At 46.9% G+C, this 23,791-nt stretch overlaps 1 protein-coding gene across 1 annotated transcript; it reads left to right on the forward strand.

Annotated features, from left to right (window-relative positions):
• Nucleotides 1–8,201: 8,201 nt before the first annotated feature.
• Nucleotides 8,202–20,965, forward strand: tspan1 (tetraspanin 1). The gene is made up of 8 exons (XM_079350936.1): nucleotides 8,202–8,592; nucleotides 8,777–8,839; nucleotides 11,748–11,954; nucleotides 13,757–13,831; nucleotides 19,135–19,233; nucleotides 20,161–20,304; nucleotides 20,539–20,622; nucleotides 20,816–20,965. The coding sequence occupies exons 2-8, from the start codon at nucleotides 8,783–8,785 to the stop codon at nucleotides 20,873–20,875; spliced, it is 726 nt and encodes a 241-aa protein (XP_079207062.1). The 5' UTR covers nucleotides 8,202–8,592; nucleotides 8,777–8,782; the 3' UTR covers nucleotides 20,876–20,965.
• The last annotated feature ends 2,826 nt before the right edge of the window (nucleotides 20,966–23,791 follow it).

Here is a 23,791-nt window from a genome sequence, read left to right on the forward strand (position 1 = left end):
AAAGGATTTCTGGAGGTTTTCTTTCTCGCCGTGGTTCCTCTGTGGATTCAGTGTCACGGCGAGCTGCGGCGTCCTGACGCTCAGCCCGAGGCCGTTTGTGCAGCGACTGTCAGGAAGCTTCCTGCTCTTCACGGACAGACTCTCTCTCTACATCTGTCATACGTCCATCACTTCTTTTTTTTTTGGTCTAATATAGCAGATTTTCCAGGTTTAAACAATGTCGACGTGTTTTTAAGAAGCAGTCATGGTTTGATAATCTGAAGGTCTGATGTGAAAGAGTTTTATTCATGTGGCCGGCCTTCACACAGCTAAAGACAATAACACAGGGAGAACCTGCACTCCCCACACCTGGGCTCAATCCAGACCAATCAGAGACAGACACAGCTGACCTGAGTGCAGGGAGGAGGAGCCTCTCGCCCCGTCACGCTTCGTTAGAAGTTGTCGTAATAATCGTGTCAGGGCACAAACTTCGCTGACCTTCACTCCAGTTTATTCGTCCACGGCGCTCCTCGGCCCGCTGAGCCGCCCAGACGCCGGGCTTTATTGGAGGGTCACTGCTTTATGGAGGGCGACGTGGGGACTGTCGACTCCAGATGGACCTGAGTGTAACCATGTGAGCACATGGAAGTCGTTATCCTGCTCTTGAGGCAGACAAAATGATCCCTCTCCGTCATCCCACGCTGTAAATCGTCCTCGTACAGGAGCGAGGACAGAGGGCCAATCTCCCTCAGCTCCCTCCCTGGCGTGTGGGACCGCGCCATCGAGGACGCCACGGGGACGAGATCCCAGCCTCGTCACCTCTGAACTCGTGTTTGTGTAGCGAACGGGGAAAATGAAGATGAAGTGAACTGCAAAGGTGACGAGGGAGAGAGAGAGAGAGAGAGAGAGAGAGAGAGAGAGAGGAGAGGTAGGAAGAAGAGCGAATATTAAAATGATTGAGGGAAGTGACAGAGGGGGAGCTGCAGAGGAGAGAGGAGGAGGAGGAGGAGGAGGAGGCAGCCGATCAAATTTTATGGTTGACTTATCCCTTTCACAGCCCCCTGAAATAGCCAAACAATTTACAATCATCCGAAGCATTAACCTTTCACGAGCCAGAGGGACTCAGAGTCCATGATGCTGCCATGAGGCGCTTTGCATGCCTGATGGGAAATTTACTCCATCAGCACGCCAAACAAAGTCATGCAGAAGAGCGGCAGCGGGAGACAAAGGGAGAAGAAGGAGAAGGAGTGATGTTTCAGATCGGCTCGGAGGAAGAGGGGGCTTCCTCTGGCTCCCTCGCCCTCCACGGTTATTCAGGTGAAGAGGAGAAGCGTGGGGAGATGAGGGGGAAGCGTTAAGAGCAGAAAGAAGCCGGCCTGATTCTCATCTCATGGCAGGGAGCCAACGTCCACGCTATTTACTGCATGACAGATTCCCATATCGCCATCAATCCCCTCCGCCGGCCAGGAGACGGACACGGAGACGGGGGGGGGCTGAAGGGACAGTGTGTGCACGAGGATGTGAGTAAATAAGGACGAAGGAAAGAAGGAATGAAAACTACAGAGCAGAAGAACAAAGAACGGGAGAATACGGAAAACTCCTGAAAAACTCGGGATGATTCACCTCGAGCCAACCATAGACACTCTCTCTCACACACACACACACACACACACACACACGAGGAGAATATGTGAACAACCAGATCAGGAGACTCTCCAGAACCTGAAATGATGGAGATATTTTCAGGAGTGCAGATGATCTGTGTGATCCAGTCAAACTGGACCACGATGCAGAGCAGGTCCAAGGAGTCTGGAGTCTGGAGTCTGTAGATGGAAACTCATTGATGCATGCACAAGCCCCCCTTCACCCCCTTCGCCCATAAAACGTGAGCTCCCCTGAAGGTCGTGCTGAAGTTGAACACTTTCTCACGTCCAACATCGGATCCTTGCAGAGTGTCTGTCGGGAGCCTGAGACTTCGATGCGACTACATTTGCACGCTCACGTGTGTTACTGCGAGCTCCGAGCTGAAGACTTTCACCGGACGCGTTCACAAACTTTGACACTTTTTATTTCATGCGGATCCAAAATGTGGGCGAACGGAGCGGGAGGCGTCGGTGATCTCTCTGTTAGAGACGCTGACGGGGAGGAAATGTTTCTGAACGCTCATCTGTTAGCGTGCACAGCGAACTTGTTATAGACTTGAGCTGCGCTAATTATTAGAGCAGATACAATTACAGTAGAGGAGACAAATGGAGAGAGGGATGAGTGGGGAACGGGTTGATAAGAGAGCGAGGGAAAGAGAGAGAGACAAAGAGTCTGCATACAAATGACCCCTTTTAGCTAATTAGCAGCGCAGCTAAAAGCCCTGTGAGAATCAGCCCCTATATGTTGCCGCCGCCGCCACCGCCGCTCAGTGGTCCTATAGGTGGAGAGAAGGAGCTCGTGGCCACGGGGGCTCATAAGAAATGTGTGTCATCAGCGGATACCATCAGTCATGGAACAAAGGAGGCACACGGGTCAGAGGCAGCAACACACGGCTGCACACTGCTGCTCTTCCTCCTCGTCTCTTCCTCCTCTTTTTCCTGTCCTTCGCTTAATTTTCCATTAACCCTTTCCTCTTCATCCCCCCCCCCCCTCCTGCCATCTTCCTCCAGCCGTCCTGCTCCCTTTGTGTGCGAGTCAATTAGCCGGCCCTTTAGTTTTTGATTTATAGACGCAGCACCTCCTATGGGCCTAAATGGATGGCTGTGAATTAATATGCAATGCTTATATATGTGTGTGTGTGTGTGTGTGTGTGTGTGTGTGTGTGTGATGAATTGTAAGTGCAGGAGACACAATGGAGGTCACGGAGGTGCCACTTTCTGCTCCGACTGTGTTTAAATCGGCCCCACTCCTCGTCTTCTTCCCTTACTTGGGAGAAATGATCAATTTGTAACGTGGACGTAATGGATTATGAACAATAATAGAGTGACTGCCGCGCTCGTTTGGACTCTCATTGAGTCGCTCCGTATCGCCCGCCAGGTGGAAATAATTAGAGGCTTCATAAAGATCGGCTAGCGATTGTTATTGTGCGAGCGAAAGGCGTTATTGGATGAGCGTTCAGGGGTGATTCATCAGCTCCTGCTTTTATTTCTCTTTGTGGAGCGAGGGCGACAACAAAGGGATCAGAGGCACATCCTGCCCTGTGGTGGGGGGGGGGGGCAGAGTGGCGAGGTCATGATAGGTGCAGGTATACATCACCATCATCACAATCATCATCATCTGACTTTGGTAACAAACACACACTGTGACCGCAGGCTGTTTACACCGCGCTCCAACGTCAAGAGGCCGCGCGCTGCTGCTGCTTTATGGTTCACAGGGTCATGAACTCTGTGGTCTATCACACACACACACACACACACACACACACACACACACACACACACACACACACACACACAGAGGAGAGATAATCTCAGGTGTCAGGAGGTGTTTTTATCTGTAATGGTTCATCCACAATGATTCTTAAATATAATATTATATATATTATTATTATTATATATAATATTATATATATTATTATATATAATATACACAGAGCTGTTTAGCGAGACTCCTCTGCTTCAAGTGGAGCGAAAGTTTTTGCACTTCCATGTTGGCTTCATTTTTCACCTCCGGAGTTTTTCTACTTAAAGCTGAACAAAAAACCTGAACTCGACTCGATTGGCAATTAATTCATCAGCGACGATCAGAACTCCACTGAACTTGCCCGTGTCTAAGATGTCCTTTTAATTCCAAGCGATGCTTTTGAAATATTCAGTAAATAACCACAAAGGAGCTGATCAGATATTCACTCATTGATTAGAAACAATATCGCAGCTTTAAAAGTTGAGCTTATTTACAGAAGAGACTAAATGTAAGTGACGTAACAGGACAAAAAGTGATTCGTCATAATCGAGCTCAAATGTTCAGTTAATCGTGATATTGATTAACCTGATCAGATGCTGCACACACATACATACACACACACACACACACAAACACTGAACTGAAGAGGAAATAAACTTCATTTTCAGCTGCGACGTGAGAGCGTGACGTGAGAGCGCGACGTGAGAGCGCGACGTGAGAGCGCGACGTGAGAGCGAGACGTGAGAGCGCGACGTGAGAGCGCGACGTGAGAGCGCGACGTGAGAGCGCGACGTGAGAGCGAGACGTGAGAGCGCGACGTGAGAGCGCGACGTGAGAGCGCGACGTGAGAGCTGTGACGTGAGAGCGAGACGTGAGAGCGCGACGTGAGAGCGAGACGTGAGAGTTTAAACGACGACGGTGGTTTAAACGTTCACAAAGGCAGATAAATAAATGAAGGTAAGTTTGTGGTGGCGTTCCAGCCTGATGACGATGAGTCAGAGCTGCTCAGAGAGCTTCTAATGAGCGCTAGGAGCTGCTGAGCACACCGGATGATATTATATCAACCTTCAAATCAAGTTAAAGGATGAATCAGAGCTCTGCAGGGACCTGCGAGCGATGCGTGTCATGGCGGCGTCCCGGCAGCAGGAGATAACGTATAACAGTGGCGGCTGCCCCGGAGGGCCGCTGATAATACTCAATCTAACAGACCTCATTAAGGGACCCTTGTTTTTTACCTTCTCCATCTAACCCCACATCTCCGCCGCCCGTCACTGCTTTCATCAGAGGTGATGAAAAAGCGCCGCTCTAATCATTTCTCCTTCCACACGCCGCGGCTGCACGCCGTGTGTGTGCGTGCGTGGACGCGGGCGGAGGTTATTAACGGTTTAATGGCTAACGAAGCCTGACAGGTGCTCCTCTCGCTGAGATTAAGGAGCGCTGGGTTAATGACAGTGTGGGTGAGATTGTCATAACTCACAATAAGGCCATTAAAGTGATATTACAGAGAGAGACTTCGGCTGATATGGGCTCAACTCTCCAACGCCGTGGCGTCGGGCCCGCTGATCCGGCCATTTTTCAAACTTGTTTTTCCTCCCTCTCTCGTCTGCAGCTCGGGGAGAAATGGGCTCCGACTCTGAGGAACCTTTGGAGGAGACTAGTGAGACAGAAGACGACTCTGTGGGCTCCTGTCGCTGGATTCACACTTTAAATACGCAAAACTGTCAAAGCAAAAACATGCAAACCAAACGTTGAGTTTGAGCGTTTCTAAATAAATCTCATCACGGTTGAAGTGGCTTAAATTTAGCTCTTTTTTTAAAGGCAGCATCATGAAGTAAAAATGGTGAATGCACTGGGAAAAAAGATACTGGTTTCCTTCCCCGACTCCCTGAACAAAGAAGAGCACATTCCTCCACTCGGGGAAACACGGAGCACCAGTTGAAAGCTGCAGGACAAACAATGAAGCAGAGTGCAAAACGCTGACTGCTGCCTCGAAAGCTCACTACTCCCCTCTGGTGGTCAGCGGGGAGCTCTGCAGCGCTCAGAGGAACAAAGGAAGGAGGGATGAACAAAAGAGAGAGCAGCCAGAAGGCAGAGATGATGCTGTGGCATCTATGGAGTCATAAACAGGATGAATGTCTTTGTTTAAATGAAGGTGAGGTCACTCCTCCTTTTATCTGCTGTTTTCTTACAGTTCTTATTATTTCCTCATGAAGTGCCTCTCACACTCATAAATGCAGTCGGCACTTCTCCCTTTAGTTATAGCAATAAAACGCCAGGCTGCGTCACGGTCAAATCTTTAAAATCACAGATAACGAGTGACACTCTTCTTCTGGGGCTCAGAAGCTCAGTCTGAAGGGATTCTGATTGGGAGCCGGAGGGTTGCTAGTTTGAGTTCCAGTGTGGTGGACATAATCTGGAGGTGTCCAGTTAAGTTCCACCTGACTGCATCTCAGCAGCTCGGGAGCGCTCGCTGTGTGCAGCCCCCCCTCACTCTGACATCTCTCCATCAGTGCACAGGATCCTGTGTGTGCGTGTGCATGAGTGTGTGTGTGTGTGTGTGTTCATGTGTGTGTGTGTGTAGCATGTTGAATAACTGAGTGTAAACTGGATTCACGCCTTGCAGGATCAGTAAAGAACATCGTCTTATATAAAGGAGCTTCAGAGCAACGTATGAATGTGCACATAATCACTACTTCAACACTTTATTAGTTCTTGTCTTCATGTCACATGTTTGATATTTCATGTAACTCTAGAATGACATTTCTGCGTATCAGAACAGCTGGACGTGTCTGCTCAGCTGAAGAGGAGCGCTGAGAGCGTTACGTCTTTATTAATCAAAATCCTCCATAAAACACCTGGAGAAAAAAAACATCCTGGGAAATGTTTCATGTTAGACCAGAACAACAGAGCCCAGAGTCTCGAACTCGACTCTTCTCCTCTGTCGCCCCCCAGTGGAGACCAGACTCCATTCGATCTGCACCTTTAAGAAAAAGCTAAAGACCCAGGCAGAGTGGAGAGGGTCCTGTCCAGGATGAGATCTCAGGTATCTGGATCTGAGGGTCTGTGCTGGTTTGATTAGTCTCACTATAATCCACACAGGACGCCATGAGTGAGGACGCTTTGAACAGAGAGCGGTCTGAACAAGTCCAGCTGCTGCCTTCTTCTAGTCCAGAGGCGTCATGAGATAAACATAGAAATATATATTCCTTTATTTCCTGTATGTAAATACACCACATAGATACTGGGGCAACTTTATCATGAAATTGACTTAAATTTCACGCCACAGCGACTCCGTTAGTTTAAGAGGAGAAGATAGAAACACGGAGAATCATCATATTCATGCACTGAAGCTCATTACACACCAGTTAGCATGTTGGCACTCTCACAGTTCACAGCAGCGCACGCTAACCTCACCAGATTAGCACCTTCTCTCGTGTTTAGCATGAAACGTTTTTGGTTATTATGCAAACGTCTTCCAGCCGTGTGCACGCAGTGAAGGCTCACACCCGTTCAGCTTTGTGAGCTTGATTGTCGACTTGCTGGGAAGGCAGCTGCTCGGAGGTGCGAGGCGAATGTAACCGGTGAAACTCTGAATCGTGTGAGATCTATGCTGTGACACCGGGATGATTTAAACTCTTTAATCTGACAGGTTGGAAACAGAAAGGAAAGAAAACACTCCAGATGAACTTCTCAGTCCGCTCCAGATTACGTATTAATGCACGTGCATGTAAACTAGCTTAAATTGCTGTGCACGGCAAGCTATGCTCCTTAATGAATAAAATAATATATACTGAGAATATTTCAATTAAATCAACTATAAAACATATAGACTGTAAAACATAAACATCCATAAAATAACGTTATAATTAAAGGATGGAAGGTGATAAAAACACAGGTAAGAAAAGGCAGAGGGGAGGCGGCCAAACGAATACATGCTAAAAACCAAAGAAGAAGAAAACAATGAAGGAGGGCCTGCGGACTACAAAACAACACTTAACAGACAACTTCCAGGTAATTTTGTGTAATTAAGAACAAACAGTGAAAAATGCACAAACATATATATGACCCTGTTACACTCGCAGGGCAGAAATAAATGACTAAATGATAGCTGCTGAAGTCCGTTCACCATTTATCATCCAGCTGTTTTATTTCTTATTGACGGGTGAATTGGCTCGATGTAGGGTCATTAAAGTAACGTAACATGAATCCCTCGCCGCTTCTCCTCTGTGCGTGCAGCGTCGGGGCGTCACATGGTTTTTAAACAGCCAATCGATTATCCAGCCTCTCAGTCGAGGTTCATTTGCAGCTTAATCAGCTCGTCTCAGTTAGCAGACACTCTTTCTTTACTGACGTGAAGCAAACGTTACTGAAATGAAGCTGTGACTTAAGTTTAGTCAGGAGGACGATCAGGTCTTATTTTCATTCATCCACATTTGTTTTGCACGCTCTCTTCCATCATCGTGTTATCAGTCCCAGTGGCTGATACGTTATTTTCCAACCCTGTTGTAAAGCCAGTGTTATACCCGACTCTTGTGTCGTCCTGAAGCAGCTCGTTCAGGTTTTCTGCACACTGGCTCCCAAAGAGAAGAAGTCAAAATAGACTTTGTGTTTCTGATCGTTCTCTTGAGAGAAACAGAAACCTGGAGAGAGAGAGGGAGCAGGACAAACATTCCCCTTCTAACAAAAGGACACGTCCACACTTGACCCACTTAATCACGCACGTCATATTTATATCTTGAGCAGCGGATTACTTCCCCTCTCACTTTTCACATCGCTCTCCGGTCTCAAGTTTTCAGACGGATCTTCTTTGTCGTTTCAGCGTCTGAAAGCTCGACAGCAGACCAACCCGAAGACGTCGTCCCCCCTGATGAGTGTCACAGCGTACCTGCAGGGGTCAGAGCTGCCACTCGAGCCTGCACCTGAACAACACCTTCACCTGCTCTCACCTGTGTGTGTGTGTCCTCCGGGGCCACACCCAGTCCCCTCCGCTCACTCCACCAGAGAGCCCGAGGAGAAGCACTCATCAGATTTCTGACCCGGGATATCATCGCTGAGCACAAACACCGGGACAGTCTTTGCACTCGCGTCGGCTCACCTGGAAACACCTGAGCTGCAGGACCAGAGGACTCTGAATCGTCTCTGTGGGACTGTCTCCTGTTGTTCCCGGGACACGGACTGAGGTTTGAATCTGCTTTGGACGTTTTAGACGCATTAGCACATTAAAGGGTAAGAGCTGAATGTCCTGTAGCTCTCCCGTGAACACATATCTTTACTGTTTCTGCAGCTGTGTGTTATCATTAACACTCATTGTCAGTGCCCTCGTTTACACATTGTGTGTGTGTGTGTGTGTGTGTGTGTGTGTGTGTGTGTTAATGAGAGTGCTATAATTTATCTCCTCCTTTTATTGCAGATTAAAATGGGCTGCTTCACATTCGTCAAATTGATGATGGTCTTTTTCAACTTGCTTATCTTTGTGAGTATGTTTCTGCTTTGATTGCACGCTCGTAAATGTGGCTTCAGGATGGCGTTGGGGTGAGGGGGGGTGAGGGGGGGGTTTGTGGGTTGTGTGTAATGTTTGCATGGAAAGTCACGGGGCGAGGTGACAAACAAACAAAAAGCCTTCCGATAAAAAAATCATTTGTGTGAATGCAAACAGAGACGTTACACAAACATCTCAGACCACTGAGCCGCGACACGTCGATGATGCACTCTGGCAATTTTCATCTCATTAACTTCCACAGCTGTAATTTTTTTTCCACCTCCGTCTTCAGCTTAATGTTGATCACTAATGTGGCCTGTGAGATGGCTAAGCTGAATCTGCCCACCTGGGCTCCCACTGTCACAGATGAAGCTCCCGGCACATGTCATCCTTTTCCACACGTTCCCCATTTGTGCTGCTGTTTGATAAATGTGGTGCGGCAGCTCTAAAAGTCCCCCCCCCCTCGTTGCCCCCCCCCCCTCGTTGCCCCCCCCCTCCCTCTGAGCTAGTGGAGCAGAATGATAAAAGGACGATTCAGCTGGTGAAGACGACACGCTGCATTTCAACTTCTGTGATGCAACTTTACCACCTTCGATAAGAGTCGCATAGAGACGCCGCCAATCGTAAATATTCCCTCTGCTGCTTTTTTTTTTTTTTTTTTTTTTTGGTAAATCTTTGACTTTCACAGCTGTCACAGCAGATTTATCGAGCAGCAGCACTCATGGGGAATGTGCAGAAAACAATGACACGTGTCGGGAGCTTCATCCGCGACAGTGGGAGCCCAGGTTTCGACCATCAAGGGCGGCGTGAAGCTCCGTGCGACACCACTAATACAAACACACTTTGTGCCATGTTTACATACCTGGTAGATTTTGGGACTAATGTCAGCACGTAGCTCCGCCCCATGGTCGACCTCGGCTGGACGTCCTCTATTGTTGCGGCGTCCTGTCCTGGCGAGCTACGCCGTGCCGCGCTATCACGTGTCAGACGGCGGCTATCTCGAGTCCAACTTCGTGGTTCATTGTTTCATGACGTGATACGACTGATTTAAGGCTTCATCATGAGAGAGCACAAACACATCTACACGTGGCGATCAAACGGCCTCAGACAGGCGTAAAAAGTCAGATGACAATCTGCAGATAAACACACAAACTCTCCTGCGGCGAGGGAGGCGTGCGAACAGCCGGCGAGGGAGGATGTCAGCGGTCGAGCGCGCGGGGTGAAACCCACTCAGAAGGGACAGGCACGGTGGTTTACAAGACTGTAGGACCTTACCCTCAAGTGAACATCTGTCGTGCTGCTCTTTCTAAATAGAAGTGTGTGTGTGTGTGTGTGTGTGTGTGTGTGTGTGTGTGTGTGTGTGCGCAGACCCAGCGTCAGTGTTGGAAGATAATCAGATTGTCTGCTCTCGGTAAAATGACCCATGAAGATGGGTTTATACTCAACTGACGTCTTTCTCATTCCAGCCCTTTCACAGAGAAGCAATTCCATTTGAATTGGGTTGGGACAGTCCCATTCCCCCCCCCCCCCCCCCCTTCTCCCCCCCCCCCCCCCCCCCCCCCCTTTGGAGGCCATGGCCTCCTATTCTGCAGCCTCTCATTCATCCCCTCTTCTCTGACCCTAATAGGCTATATTTCCCATCTCCATGGACGGGGCCATGTTTCTTCTTCCCCCTCTTTGCTCTTTCAGAACCCTGATTTACTCGCAGCCCCCTTTTTGCCGCGAGGATGTTAAACTGACAGGGCATCCACCTGCATACGGCACGCCATTAACGGGATTAGCCGTTTTAAGAAGAAAAAAAAAAAAAGACAGCGTGCCAGCTCTAATTACAGCAGCTGAGGGATGAGGGTGGCCCACGTGGACGTGGAGAGGGGAAGATGCTTGTCGAATCACATTTAGCCTCCGATGCGATGACGGCGCTGAGCAGGTTTTAAGAGACGGAGAGGGGAGAGGAGAAAGACTTGGACTGAGGGAGAGAAAGGTGGAGACGAACCTTCGGGGGAGGCATCAGCGTCTGACAGGAGAGTGTCGGGGCCCTGACGTGGAGCAGAGCCCCCCACCCCCCCCCCCCCCCCCCACCCCCACCCCGCCTGACTGCAACAAGCCTGATGAAGCCTGACAGACAATATCAGGTTTCAAACATGGTTTCTGCAGAGGAGCAGGAGAGGAGAAATGACTCAAGAGTGAAGAGACACAGAGTGGAAGGAGAGGGGTAAAAGGGTGGAGGAGAAGGTCAGAGAGGGAGAGAGAGAGGCAGGAGAGACCGATGGGGGGGGGGGACTATATGAGAGTCTCACATGGTAACATGAAACATGTGACATGGTTTTGATCCGTTTGCCACGAGCAGGTTTTTCAGGTTTGGTTCCTAAATGAAATCACGGCCTGCTTGTCTTTTCGTGTCCATGCGGTCGCAGCTCAAAAACTCAGACAGCAAACCTTCGTCTCCACACGTCCGCGCTACGACCCCGTATCAGACCGTTGGCCTAAACGTTGACTTTGCCTTCTGCCACAGACAGATCAGGGAAGCGGGCAGATAAAGGAAGGTTAGCGATCATTGTGTCCGGAGAGGCTGAGCGTGAGCCTGAGGCAGCTCGTCTCTCTGTGAATGCAGGGTGTGATACCCAGGTGTCACCGTGTCACCTGCAGGAGAGCGGTTTGTGATGTAACACGACCTCTCATTTCCAAAACCGATTACCTCCTCAAGAGCTGCTGACCCCTGCAGACTGACTGCCAGGCAAATAAATGAACGACACTTCCTCGCCGCTGTTCGCTTCGAATGACGCCCTCCGGAAAGCTAATTGTTCAATATCCCACTTTGATGAATGACAGGGGATTTCTGTGTCGGCTGCAGGAATTAGCATAAAATGTATGCTGATCATGTGGTCCTGGATTTTCCCTGCAGCTGGGCGGACTCACCCTGCTCGCCATGGGGATCTGGGTGAGCGTGGACGGCAGCTCCTTCCTGGAGCTGCTGGGGCCGTTCTCGGGCCAGGGCATGCAGTTCGTCAACGTGGGCTTCTTCTGCATCGCCATCGGGGGAGTGCTGGTGCTGCTGGGGCTCCTGGGCTTCTGTGCAGCCAATAAGGAGAGCAAGTGCCTGCTGCTCATGGTAAAAGTGGTTTTTTTTAAGAAGTATTTCAGAAGTTCTCGGAAAACGTGTGCTCAAACAGGCCGTTTGGAGATTTTACCTTTATGACATCACAAAGGGCAGTAGCCCCTCCCTCAGCTAGGTGTTTGTTCTGCCCTCTGATTCTTCTGTACGTAAACGCTTACGAGGACCAAAAAATAAAAAATCTTGTGACCAATAATGAAACTTTTAAAAAGTGCAAATGAAGAGAGGAGGAACATTCAGCAGATCTTCACGCAGGAAGTTATTTTGAACAGAGTGATGCTGTGAAAATCTTTTGTTCTTTTTGGGACAAAAACCCTGTGAGCCTATTTAGAATACTTTTATAATATATACATTTAAATGTTTAAACGTTAATAAATAGATTAAGATTCACCAACGTCATCGTCTTACACCCTTCAGTGAACACAGCCAGGGCCACACACACACACACACACACACACACACACACACACACACACACACACACACACACCATCAGGTCTCAGATGAATATATGCACTGTTACTTAAACTTCACAACAACACTTTAACAATGTAACAGGTTTGATCAGCTGACATCAACCTGAGTCACAGCACCTGTCACACACACACACACACACACACACACACACACACACACACACACACACACACACCTCTATTAGCTTCAACATCCTTTTACACACAGCACAAAGAAATAACCTCAGACAATCTGAGCACGTTATTGAATAGCTCTCCACATTCATAACACACACACACACACACACACACACACACACACACACACAAAACAACACTTTTCTCCATCTCCAACCTTTTTACGCGAAGCACAAGGAAACACTCTCCGACATTTACACGTTATTAAACAGTTCTCCAAATCTATGACGCACAGAACACACGATCAAAATCACGCTCTCCATCCCCAGCACATTGTAAAAACACGACAGCGTGACGTCAAACAGCAGAGGTATGAAGGTGCGCGGCGGCACCATGATCTTACTTTGAGCTGCAGACACGGTGCCCTGGTTACAGGTGTCCACATGTCCAGGTGCGCTCTGGGGACGTGGAAATAAAGTCTCTAATGAGGGGACGGATGTCCAGGGAGTTCATGATGTCTCTGTGGGCATGCATCAGTGAAAGGTTTGTGAGTCTTTTCTGGGTCTGCGGACCCGTGTCTCCAAAAGACGCAAGAACGTGCGCTCGGAGGCCGCAGAGACGGGCAGGCACAGACGTAACTCAGTCAGTGTTTCTGTCTCTGATAACATGTCTCCTGTTTGTTACTGGAGCTTAGTCCAACATGATGCTACACCGTGGACTGTGACACTCGTAGACCGGGCATGGACCGGGCAGGGAACCTTTTCACTTCACTCGGCGTCTGCAGCCACGAGCCTACCTGACGTAGACAACGTAACTTCCGTCAACTTGTGTTGATTAGGCCTAAAAATAATTCAATCAAAACCAAAAAATACATGTAATAGCCTACATGTGTCAAAATCTTTCCCCCGAAGATTCATAAAGAATTTATAAATTGTGCATAAATACTTATATTACATTTTTTTTAAATCTCCCCCTCGCCACTAGGGGGTGCTGCAGCGCCCCCACTTCCTGCGGCCATGTCTTCAGGTATGCGGGATGTTTGGTATTTTTCCTGCAGGTTCTTTTTGACTTTTTGATGCCTTGTTGATTCATCGTTGCACCTTTTGATTCGTTCTTTGGAAACTGCTCAACAAAGATTTTTTTTTTCATCATCTGTCTTTGAGTAAACTGCTCTCACACTTTCTCTCCTTTTTTCCATCCCTGCAGTTCTTCTCCATCGTCCTCATCATCTTCATCGCTGAACTGGCGGCCGGAGTGGTGGCTCTTGCTTACTCCTCGTTCGTAAGTTCCCCACCTCCTTCACCTCGGCCTCTTCCTTTCATTCACCGCCTCATCGCCCCACTCCTCCCTCGCCGCCTCTTCACTCCCGTTCCTTTGTCTCTTAATTCTTATCGTCCCTCGCTGTCTTTCTCTGTCACCCTCTCACCTCCGCGTCCCACTCTCTGGATTTTATCTCCATGTAAATTCTCCATTATAGCCGCGACTATCATTGAATTACTGGCTTTATGTCCGCCTCACTACATTCGGCTACTTAATGACTCTGGGATGGCCCGGGGCCGCGCCGCGACTCTAACTTTGAGCAATTTATTATTCTGGAATATTGTAGCTAAAGCATTTTATATGCAAAACAGCCTATTTACATATATGTCCCTCTCTTTCTGTTGCTCGCTCTCACACACACACACACACACTCACACGTGCCCCATTTCCATTTAGTGCCACGTATAAGAATTACAAGGATTTCAAATGAGCTATGTAAAAGGAGGTTAGTGAAGACCGGCTCCCTAATAAAGAAAATATAAAGTGGAGTTTTTTTATCCAATCAGACGATGATTCTGAGTCTCTGGCAGACAGAGAGCTCATCTAGCAAACCTCCATCTGCAGCCGGGAGCTGATGAACAGAAGGATGAGGACTCTGCGCTGACTGGGAACGATGCTGGTGTTGCTGCTTAAACCAGTTAAGCAGCAGCTGCACACATCTCAGACTGCATCATCGTTTTTATAGGGAGCATCATTTCAGTGTTTCGCTCGTTTACTTAGACACCAACAAAGCATCCGGATGTTTTAACGTGTTTACATGGACACACGTTTCACATTTCCTGCTGCTAGTCCGCGTGAACTCAAACTAATACGTTCCTGATGATGACAATGAATTAGACGCAGTGAGCGCCAAAAGGTGGAAGAAGGCCCCCCCCCCCCCCAGGACAGAATTGGGGGCAGAATTGCGGATAAAGAGAATTTGTAGTCATCACATCATCAAGCAGCTTTTCTGTTTCCAAACAAACATCGACAATCCGACAATCAGATTTTTCTTTTCCCGTAAACTCCCTGACTCACCGATGACACCGCCGGCTGTCGGTGAGCGGTTGTCGCTCCTTCAGCCCGTCGGCCTTTCTTTGCCTGATTCTGATCGCGTGGTTTCACGTCAGGCCCCAAACATCGATCAAATGACCGCACAGCAAACGACCATTTTCTCCGCTGCTTGCGCTTAACTCCTTCGACGGGTTGGAGCAGAGGCGCTGCTTGTCAACAGGCGGGGCACGCAGCCGCTTGGGGGCCCCAGACCACTTAGGGGCCCCCGACGGCTGACAAAGTATGTGCACATTTTGCAATGACCGTAGGAAACATCCCTAATAGGGCCCCATCTGAAGGTACTCACTCTGGTGTTTTACTGCTGAGAAACTTTAAAGCTTGTCAATGAAAATCAATAAAAAAAAAGGAGAGGAGAACGTTAGGACGCTGCTAGATGTAGATTTAGATTTTAGATTGAGTTTCTATCGCTCAGCAGATTTCTTTAAAGATGTCCCTTAAACCTCGTCTTCCCGTCTGTCCATTTCATGTTTTTGTCTTTTTCTCTGCCCCGTCCTGTCGTGATGAAGTCTGCGTCCACACACACGGAGGCGCGGCGTGTCGGGCTTTGTGTGTCCTTGGAGGCTGAGTTGGTGGTGATGATGCTCGGGCGTCTTTGTTGAGATAAATCTGACCCTATCTCTCGCCTGTCATCTCCACAAGCTGAGTTAACCAGTGCAAGCAAATGAAACGGCATCTGGCGCGAGAGAGAGAGAGAGAGAGAGAGAGAGAGAGAGAGAGAGAAGGTGCGGTGGAGTGCGAGCTATAACTCATAGATTTGTCTTCTTTAAGGAGATCATAGATATGGTTTAGAGTCAATTTAACGCTCTGTTTGTTGGCTTTAGCGTCATCTGTTCATTACAAACACAAAGGACATCTTCAGCTCCATCACGGATATGAGTGTGCGAGAGCAGCTGTCCATCTCCTGCCTTCTGATAAGACACAGTAAACACAATGGCATCAGAATAATGAATATGGCTAATATACATCTAATATGCATATATATAGCTGCTGGTGTCAATAAGTAAGAGACAGAGGCGTGGGGGATAAATAAAGCCTTGATCTTTGTGCTCTACTTATCCGAGGTGTAAATCAGCCTTTTGGACACCGGGGGCCTCACAGCTCATCTCGCCAAAGAGCCAATAACCTTCAGGAGGTCCGAATAACGGAGATTTAATAAGCTATTCCAGCAGGCATTATGAGAGGCCGTCAGTGGTCATGGTTGTTCTTTCTCCGCCAAGTGATTGGGAAGTGACCAGGGAGGAGATTTATTATGTGTGTGTGTGTGTGTGTGTGTGTGTGTGTGTGTGTGATATGGTCTTCACAGTGGATGAATGGAATGGATGTGATGGCGTGGCGTTCAATGAATCACGCCGACCTCCCCCGAACAGTGAAGGAATGTGATTTCCAAAACGAAACCCAATACACATCGCTGTTTCCCCCGACGTCAGGCGTGCGAGATGATTAGCTCCAATTACTTTTCATTTAAAGACGCATCAATCAATATTTTTACATTAGCAGTGGAGACGTTACGATGGCTCCCTCGTCATGTAGCGGCCCGTTTTAGAACGCACATAATGTTTGGTTGCAGCCCGCCTCTCTCTGACACCGTGGTTCTTTCACACTCGCCGTCCGAGACTCGAGCGAAGTCATGCAAATTATTTCAGTCATTCGTGCTTTCCTGCTCGGGTTTGAACCGGGTCAGAACGATCTGCCTCAGCACCTCAAACACGTCTCTTCTCCTGAGACAACGAGGAAGACGGTGATTTTTTTTTTTTTTTTTTATCTCTTGTGAGTCCGCTGTATTTGTTTTAAAGTACTTCACAAATAAAGTTGGGTTGGATTGGAAGCTGCTCCACACTGTGTCTGTAGCTTGACTGTGGATGAGGGGGGGGGGACACGAGGATTCACACACACAGAAGCAACCGAGACGAGTGAGTCGGATCTGACGGAATCAGGTTTGGAAAAATCTGATCTCATGTGGCTTTTTGTGTTCAGACCACATCGAATCTGGATGAGCTAAGAATCAGATTTGGAGGTGCAGCGTAAACAAGGCCAAAGAGACAAACAGGGGGGGGGGGTCTTTGAGGAGTCCTCATGTTCCTTTAGATCACTCATAAACGTTTTATTTGAAAGTTCAGTCAACGTTTTTTATCTGATGTTTCGTCACAAAGCCTGGATCTATAGCTGAGACAGGAAGTCATATTCTCTCACTTCCTCTCAGTTTTCATTATTTTCTGACACAAGCCGTCTGGAGCTGTGACTGATGCCTCGTCCTCTAACAAAGAGACGCTCAGCCTTATTGCTTTTTCCTCTTAACAACAAGAACCAATTAGCAGCAGGAGGAGATATCGACGCTGATTTCAAAAACAGCTACAAGAGGAGATCAATAAGACGAAGCTGGAGACGTTCATCATGTGTGCACGACGTGTTCACGTTACTGTACTGACACACGTGTTATTATCTCACGCCTCACTGTGCAGCCTGCAACTGTGGGCTTTGTCCTGCCTCTTCCACGTGTGTGTGTGTGTAAGAGTTCATATCAGTGTGTAAGGGTGTGTGTGTGTGTGTGTGTGTGTGTAAGAGTTCATATCAGTGTGTAAGGGTGTGTGTGTGTTTGTAGCAGTTCAGTGTGTCTGTGTGTGTGGGTTCATATCACAGGTAAGCAAGTGTGTGTGTGTGTGTGTGTGTCTATTTCTAGGGGTTCATATCAGTGTGTAAGGGAGTGTGTGTGTGTGTGTGTGTGTGTGTGTGTGTGTGTGTGTTTCACGGGATGTAGTGAGGCGCGTTGCCGAGTGACAGTGATGAATTAGCTGGCTGGTAATAACCCTCTCTGATCTCAGCCGCACTCCCACATTCTTGGGGGGCATTTTTAATTGTGGCATGTATCCCAGCATCCCCTTGGGCATCTCGTCCGCCTGGCCCTTTCACTGTACACACACACACACACACACACACACACACACACACAGGAAATAATACAGTTAATAGACACACAGTTCCACTCGTCCACGTGCACCTACAGTAAAGGGAACTCTCTCTCCTCTTTGTGCGAGTGACTGGACGCGATGGGATTATTAATCAAAATGGAAAATACAGAAGAGAAGAGGATGTGGGGGGGGGGGAGTGAACCTGTGACTCTCCTCCTGCCTGAAATGTCACCTGGATTTTTTTTAAAGTCTAGAGAAACACAAAATGTGTCGTGACCAAAGCCATCAGGAGCATCAATATATATGTAAATGTGACCCCTCCCATCCGTTTAGGACCATAAAAAGCAGGAGAACAAGAACGGAGAATAATGGCTCGGTCAATTTTTGATTTATTTTCATTTTTTTCCCAGGTGTCGGTGCGAGGGCTGTTTATTTCCCCGGTGCTTTGTGTGGGAGAAGATTTATTTAATTTCTGATGAATAGGTGACTCCCTGAGAATTACCTCTTTCCCGCCCGTGAAATCTGCTGCAGTGTTTTATTATTTTCATGGGACTCCACAGCGTGTGCAGACTTCAGTGTGTGTAGACAGTGATGGCCTCTGACAGTAAAAGCTCGGTGTGTTACATCCATCCACTGGAGACCGTTTGCATGCTAAGTCCTCTCATCTTCATGACACGGAAAGACACTTTAAGAGCTGTTCAGGCTGCTTTTTGGTTTTTTTCAGGATGTAAAACCTTTTTATAGTAAGTGTGAAGGATGGCTACTGATTTCCCTTTAAGCTGCTGGTCTCAGCCCAGTCCACAAACCAGTACACTGCTGGTAAAGCGCTTTTCTAGTCTTCTGAAGACTCCAAGTACTTTTACAGCGCACACATTCGTACGAAAACGAAATTTGAGGTTGAGCGTGTTGCACAATGACACATCAGACATGTGCCTGCAGGAACTGGGAATCGAACCATCGACCTTCCAGATGAGAGACGACCGACTGCATTGGTTATAATCGACCCGAGATATTACCTGATGGGTTCCAACTAAAAAAAAGAATTAAAAGTGAAGCGAAACACGAGTGTCCATCGTCAGCGTGTGTTTTAATTTAATGCACATTTTCTGAGAGAAGAAAAAAAAAACGCCAAATGCGGATTTTACAAATTCGGAGAAAACCTGCAGGACTCGACGCGATGTTGTGCAGTTCTGCAGAGACTTTGTACAAGATGTTGCACGTCCAATAAGGGAGCTTTGTCGTGCAGATAAAGTAATGAGTGGTGTACTTGTAATATTTTATGTGTGTGTGTGTGTGTGTGTCCAGGCTGAGGGCATCCTCCGAGCGTGGGCGACCCCTGCCCTGAAGTCCGAGTACGGCAGTAAACCAGTGGTGACCAAGATGTGGAACACGACCATGACGGAGGTAGAGAACTGCACTAAGCGAGTCTCTCTCGCTCAGCATGCATGCCAAATGTCCCAGGTCACATCATCAGGCTTTTAATTCAGTTCCTGTGTTTTAGTTTCTCTGCAATAAAATCAACAAACTGACTCATAAACTTTGAACTTCTCCAACAGAATGCACCTCATTTGTTCCATTAAAATTATAAGAACCTGATCTGCTGCTAAATTTAACTGGTTCTTTTATGGTCCACGTTAAACCACTCCACACATGAAAATACGACCAGTGCTTTTTATTTTATTCAGCCTGCAAACAGACACCATCAAAAACATGTCTTCCTCGGGTGGAGGGAAATCAAGCTACAATCAATAATTAAAAAAAACAAAAAAACATGCAGAGAATGAAAAAGCTCCGAGCCGGCGTGTTTTAATCGTAAACACTTCAGACTCTGCTCTGACCTTCACTGAACTCCACTTTACAAATGTGAGTCCCTTAAGTGCAAAATGTAAATTCCAACAAAAGCCGATAATGGTCCATATTTTCGTGGATAATCTTCCGTCTGCGTTTTGTCTGCGGGCTCACCTTTGCTCAGCTGCACATTAAAGCTCCGGGAGCTTCTTCTCTTATCTTTACCAACAAAGACTTCCCTTCTCACCGGGGTCAAAGGTTACTAATGGTGAGCTTTAGTGAAACAAAAAATACATATTCCTTTACCCTTCACCGTATGAAGCTCAGTCGAATATTTTATTATTTGCTTAAATTTAATCACGATGAACCTTTTTGTTGTTGACGATAGCTCCGCACCTTTTATGTTAACGAGGTGTCATGGTCGCTCAGATTCATTCAGCCTCTGTGGAGGTTGATTGTTTACTCTCTCTCTCTCTCTCTCTCTCTCTCTCTCTCTCTCCCTCTCTCTCTCTCTCTCTCTCTCTCTCTCTCTCTGTCTCCCAGCTCAAGTGTTGCGGTTTCACCAACTACACGGACTTTTTGGGCTCCGAGTATGAAAAGGAGAACGGAGGAAATGTGCCGCCCGCTTGCTGCTCGACAAACAGCACCACCTGCAGCACGGCGGAGGCGGAGCGCAGCGCCGTGAAGGTTTGACCGAATACACAAGAAGCTTTATCCATCCATCCGTGGTTACACCCTTTACCCGTCACTAGCCAATCACAGAGCTGAAGTATAGAGACAGACAGCTCGTCTCGTCAACGGCCCGTCTTGTTGTTGTTGTTGTTAATGAATTAAAAGGATTTATTAAAACACATAAAGTGTGTTCTGATGAAGTCGTCATTGTTTACGGGATGATTTGTGAGACTGTCCTCTCGTCCACAGGGCTGCTTCGAACCCATCCTGAAGACCCTCAAAGAGCAGGCCAACATCGTGGGAGGCATCGCGGCAGGAATCGGAGTCCTGGAGGTAAATCAACGTCACGGAGAAAAGGCTGCAAATATAAAGCTTTAAAATCCCCAAGTACGAGACGTCACTGTGTCAATTTAGTCATCGCTATTTGTGACGATGAACGAGGAAACTTCCCTCAGCAGAGTCCACGACTCGGAGACTTCTTCACATAAGCTGATTATTATTTATTGACGCCATCTTGTTTCCTCAGATTGCTGCCATGATCTTCTCCATGTACCTGTACTGTCACCTGGACAACAGAGTCAAGTGACACTCCGGACAAAGAACATGCTGGTGGTTTCACCATCACTCACCTTATATCACTTTATGTCTATATATACATATACATGCAAATATATACATATACATATATATATATATATATTTATAGGGCTGTCAGTGTTAACGCATTAATCGCATGTGTTTGTATTTTGTCCCTTCAGGCTCACTGTAGATAGCACAGATCGATAGACCAGACCAAGTCATGTCCACCTGATGACATCACACATTCGCCTTTATTACTGTTCCTTTAAAGCTGTTTGACGTAAGGTCCTTATTTCATTTCAAAATAAAAGCAAGGTTTAATTCAAATGGAAAGTGAAGTACAGATTAACAGCTTGTCCAATCAGCATGCAATATCAGCGACATGATCAGCTTGATTCATTATTTCCTATTTGAATGTCCACCTTCAAAATAAAAGCATTACACTACTTTTTGCCCACCTTTAAAATAAAAGCATCACACTTCTGGCTGTCCACATTTAGAAAAACAAACAATAACTGTTTGTCCACCTTCAAAACAAAAGCACCACATGTTTAATGTTTAAAAGTATCTGATGGATACAGTTTGGACGGTAAGCATGTGATTGTGCACGATATCCAGCGCTCGAGTGTGAGATATTCCTATTCTGAAAAACACAAATAAAAGAAGCATAAAAATGATTTAAATGTAAAATTATGGAATTCAAATGTGATTAAAAATGCAGTTAGTTACAATTTACTTTTGCATGTAAACAATTGATGGCATTGAAATTGTAGCTGTTTGACAGTCCAAATATATCTATCTATATTTACAGTTTATGTATACATAAATATATGCAGTAAATTCATATGTACCCCTATCTAACTCATGTATAAAGTCATGTTTGTATTGTACATATAGTAAAAAGTTACGTACACACCTAAGAGGTGCCTTGAGAGTATAAATCATATTCCCAAATAAAATCCATCAAATACCATTCACTGAGTTTCTTTACCTGTTTTTGACTGTGAACACCTTTAAAGACTTATTCCTCTCATGTGACCCTGAACGTGAAGGAATTCATAAATTCATGTTTTTCTCCCAGTTTTAATTTAAAAGCCAAGGCCTGCAGGAGGACCTCAAAGTTAAACGAAAAGTGAAACATGGATACACGTGTAGTCTGATTAAAGCTCACGTTGAAGCCATGCGTAACGGGTACAAAGAAAAGAACTGTTATATCATCTCTGCAAATCCTTTTTGTTTCTGTCGAACACGCCTTACATTTCAAAGACAGCAGGACTCAAAGTTTCGGTGGTTGCCTCCCACTAAAGTACCCATCCTTTGTCCAGGAGATGACACGCTTTGTGCAGTAAGACTGAGTAAATGTTGATCATTAGAAAGCCTGACAATGGACGGGGGAGGGGCGGAGCGTCATGATTCTCAATTAGAGCTTTCATCTCAAAAGCTATGACAATTAGCCTTTCTTCATCAGCTTCATTGTGACGGAGAGTCAATGTTGGGTGGGGCAAAATTCACCACAGATGGACCAAGCTGCAGTTCGTTAGCTTGATGCTAACACGTACTGGACAATGGCTAACAGAAACAGCTTTTTACTTTTGAAATAAAATGACGACTATGGACTCGGACTTACATAATCTGAACTCTGCGGAGACCAACAAACCAAAAACCTGCTGACTCATGCTAGTCTGGTCTGCAGCTCTGATCCAGTGACGCTGCATGACTCTACGTGCATCTCTACTGCCTCCTTTTGGGTGGCGGTGGGTAATTGGTTCATGCGAGTGCTGCTTTTTAGATAAAGTTTCTTAGTTAAGATCCCTACAGGAAGTGATGTCACAGCAGCTACACTTCCTCTAACCCAAAAAACATTTAAAATGAAAAACACATTCAAACTTACGAATAAGAAAGATTTAAAAGGTGACAGAAGCTAAACTGTTTCTAATAAGTGGACTTAGAAGGAGCCCAGGGGACGACTGAAGTCTTTCCCCGTTTATCAGCTCACAGGTATGAAAGTCAGAGCTCAAAGGGCAGGAAGCCACATTTGTCCTTGGTCGACCACAGAGGCTGCAGGAATCCAGCAAGCCCCGAGGATTTGCATACATTTCCCTCGCCGCATGCATTTCCTTTCACCGTTGCTTTGCCTGGAGCTCTCCTGGGAAATCTGCAGGCAGCACGAGGCGGCGTGCTCGTACAGAAACCCGGGCTGAGAATAGCAATCGCTCCAAAGTTTATTCCATGAATAATATGCTCCGATAATAAATCCTTCTGTGCGAGTTACTTCAACAGAGTGCAGCATGTACTCAAAATGAAGAGAGAGCAGCCCTCCAATAAAAAAACATTTTATTCTGGTATTTGTCAGAAACGTAGTGTGTACGTTTACTCGCCGTCACACACACAATCAGGTTTGTTCAAATCATCCCACAGCAGTAAATCAAATTCATTAAATATAAACCGCAGAGTGGGCCGGGTCCACACTTAAGTGGGATATTTTTTTTTTTTAAATGGGATTGTTCTCCGCCAATCAGTTCCTCGCCATTCCACTTAAATAGAGATCTGATAGAGAACTGCTTCAGATAGAAGTGATTGTACCCGAGCTAAAAAGCCTCTGCATGTTTCTAATAAGCTCCAGCAGCAGAAAGCTGCTCAAACTAGGATCAATGTTGGAGATGCTTTTGAAACATGGAGAGAGGTTAGAACGCAGAAAGCTTTACAGACCCATGCAGAGCTGGCTAAACACTGAAGCTACAGTGTCCACCACATGCAGAGCTGGCTAAACACTGAAGCTACAGTGTCCACCACATGCAGAGCTGGCTAAACACTGAAGCTACAGTGTCTCTACATGCAGAGCTGGCTAAACACTGAAGCTACAGTGTCCACCACATGCAGAGCTGGCTAAACACTGACGATACAGTGTCCACCACATGCAGAG

The sequence above is a fragment of the Symphodus melops genome (assembly GCF_947650265.1).
Source record: "Symphodus melops genome assembly, chromosome: 8".
In the NCBI taxonomy this organism is placed as follows: domain Eukaryota; kingdom Metazoa; phylum Chordata; class Actinopteri; order Labriformes; family Labridae; genus Symphodus; species Symphodus melops.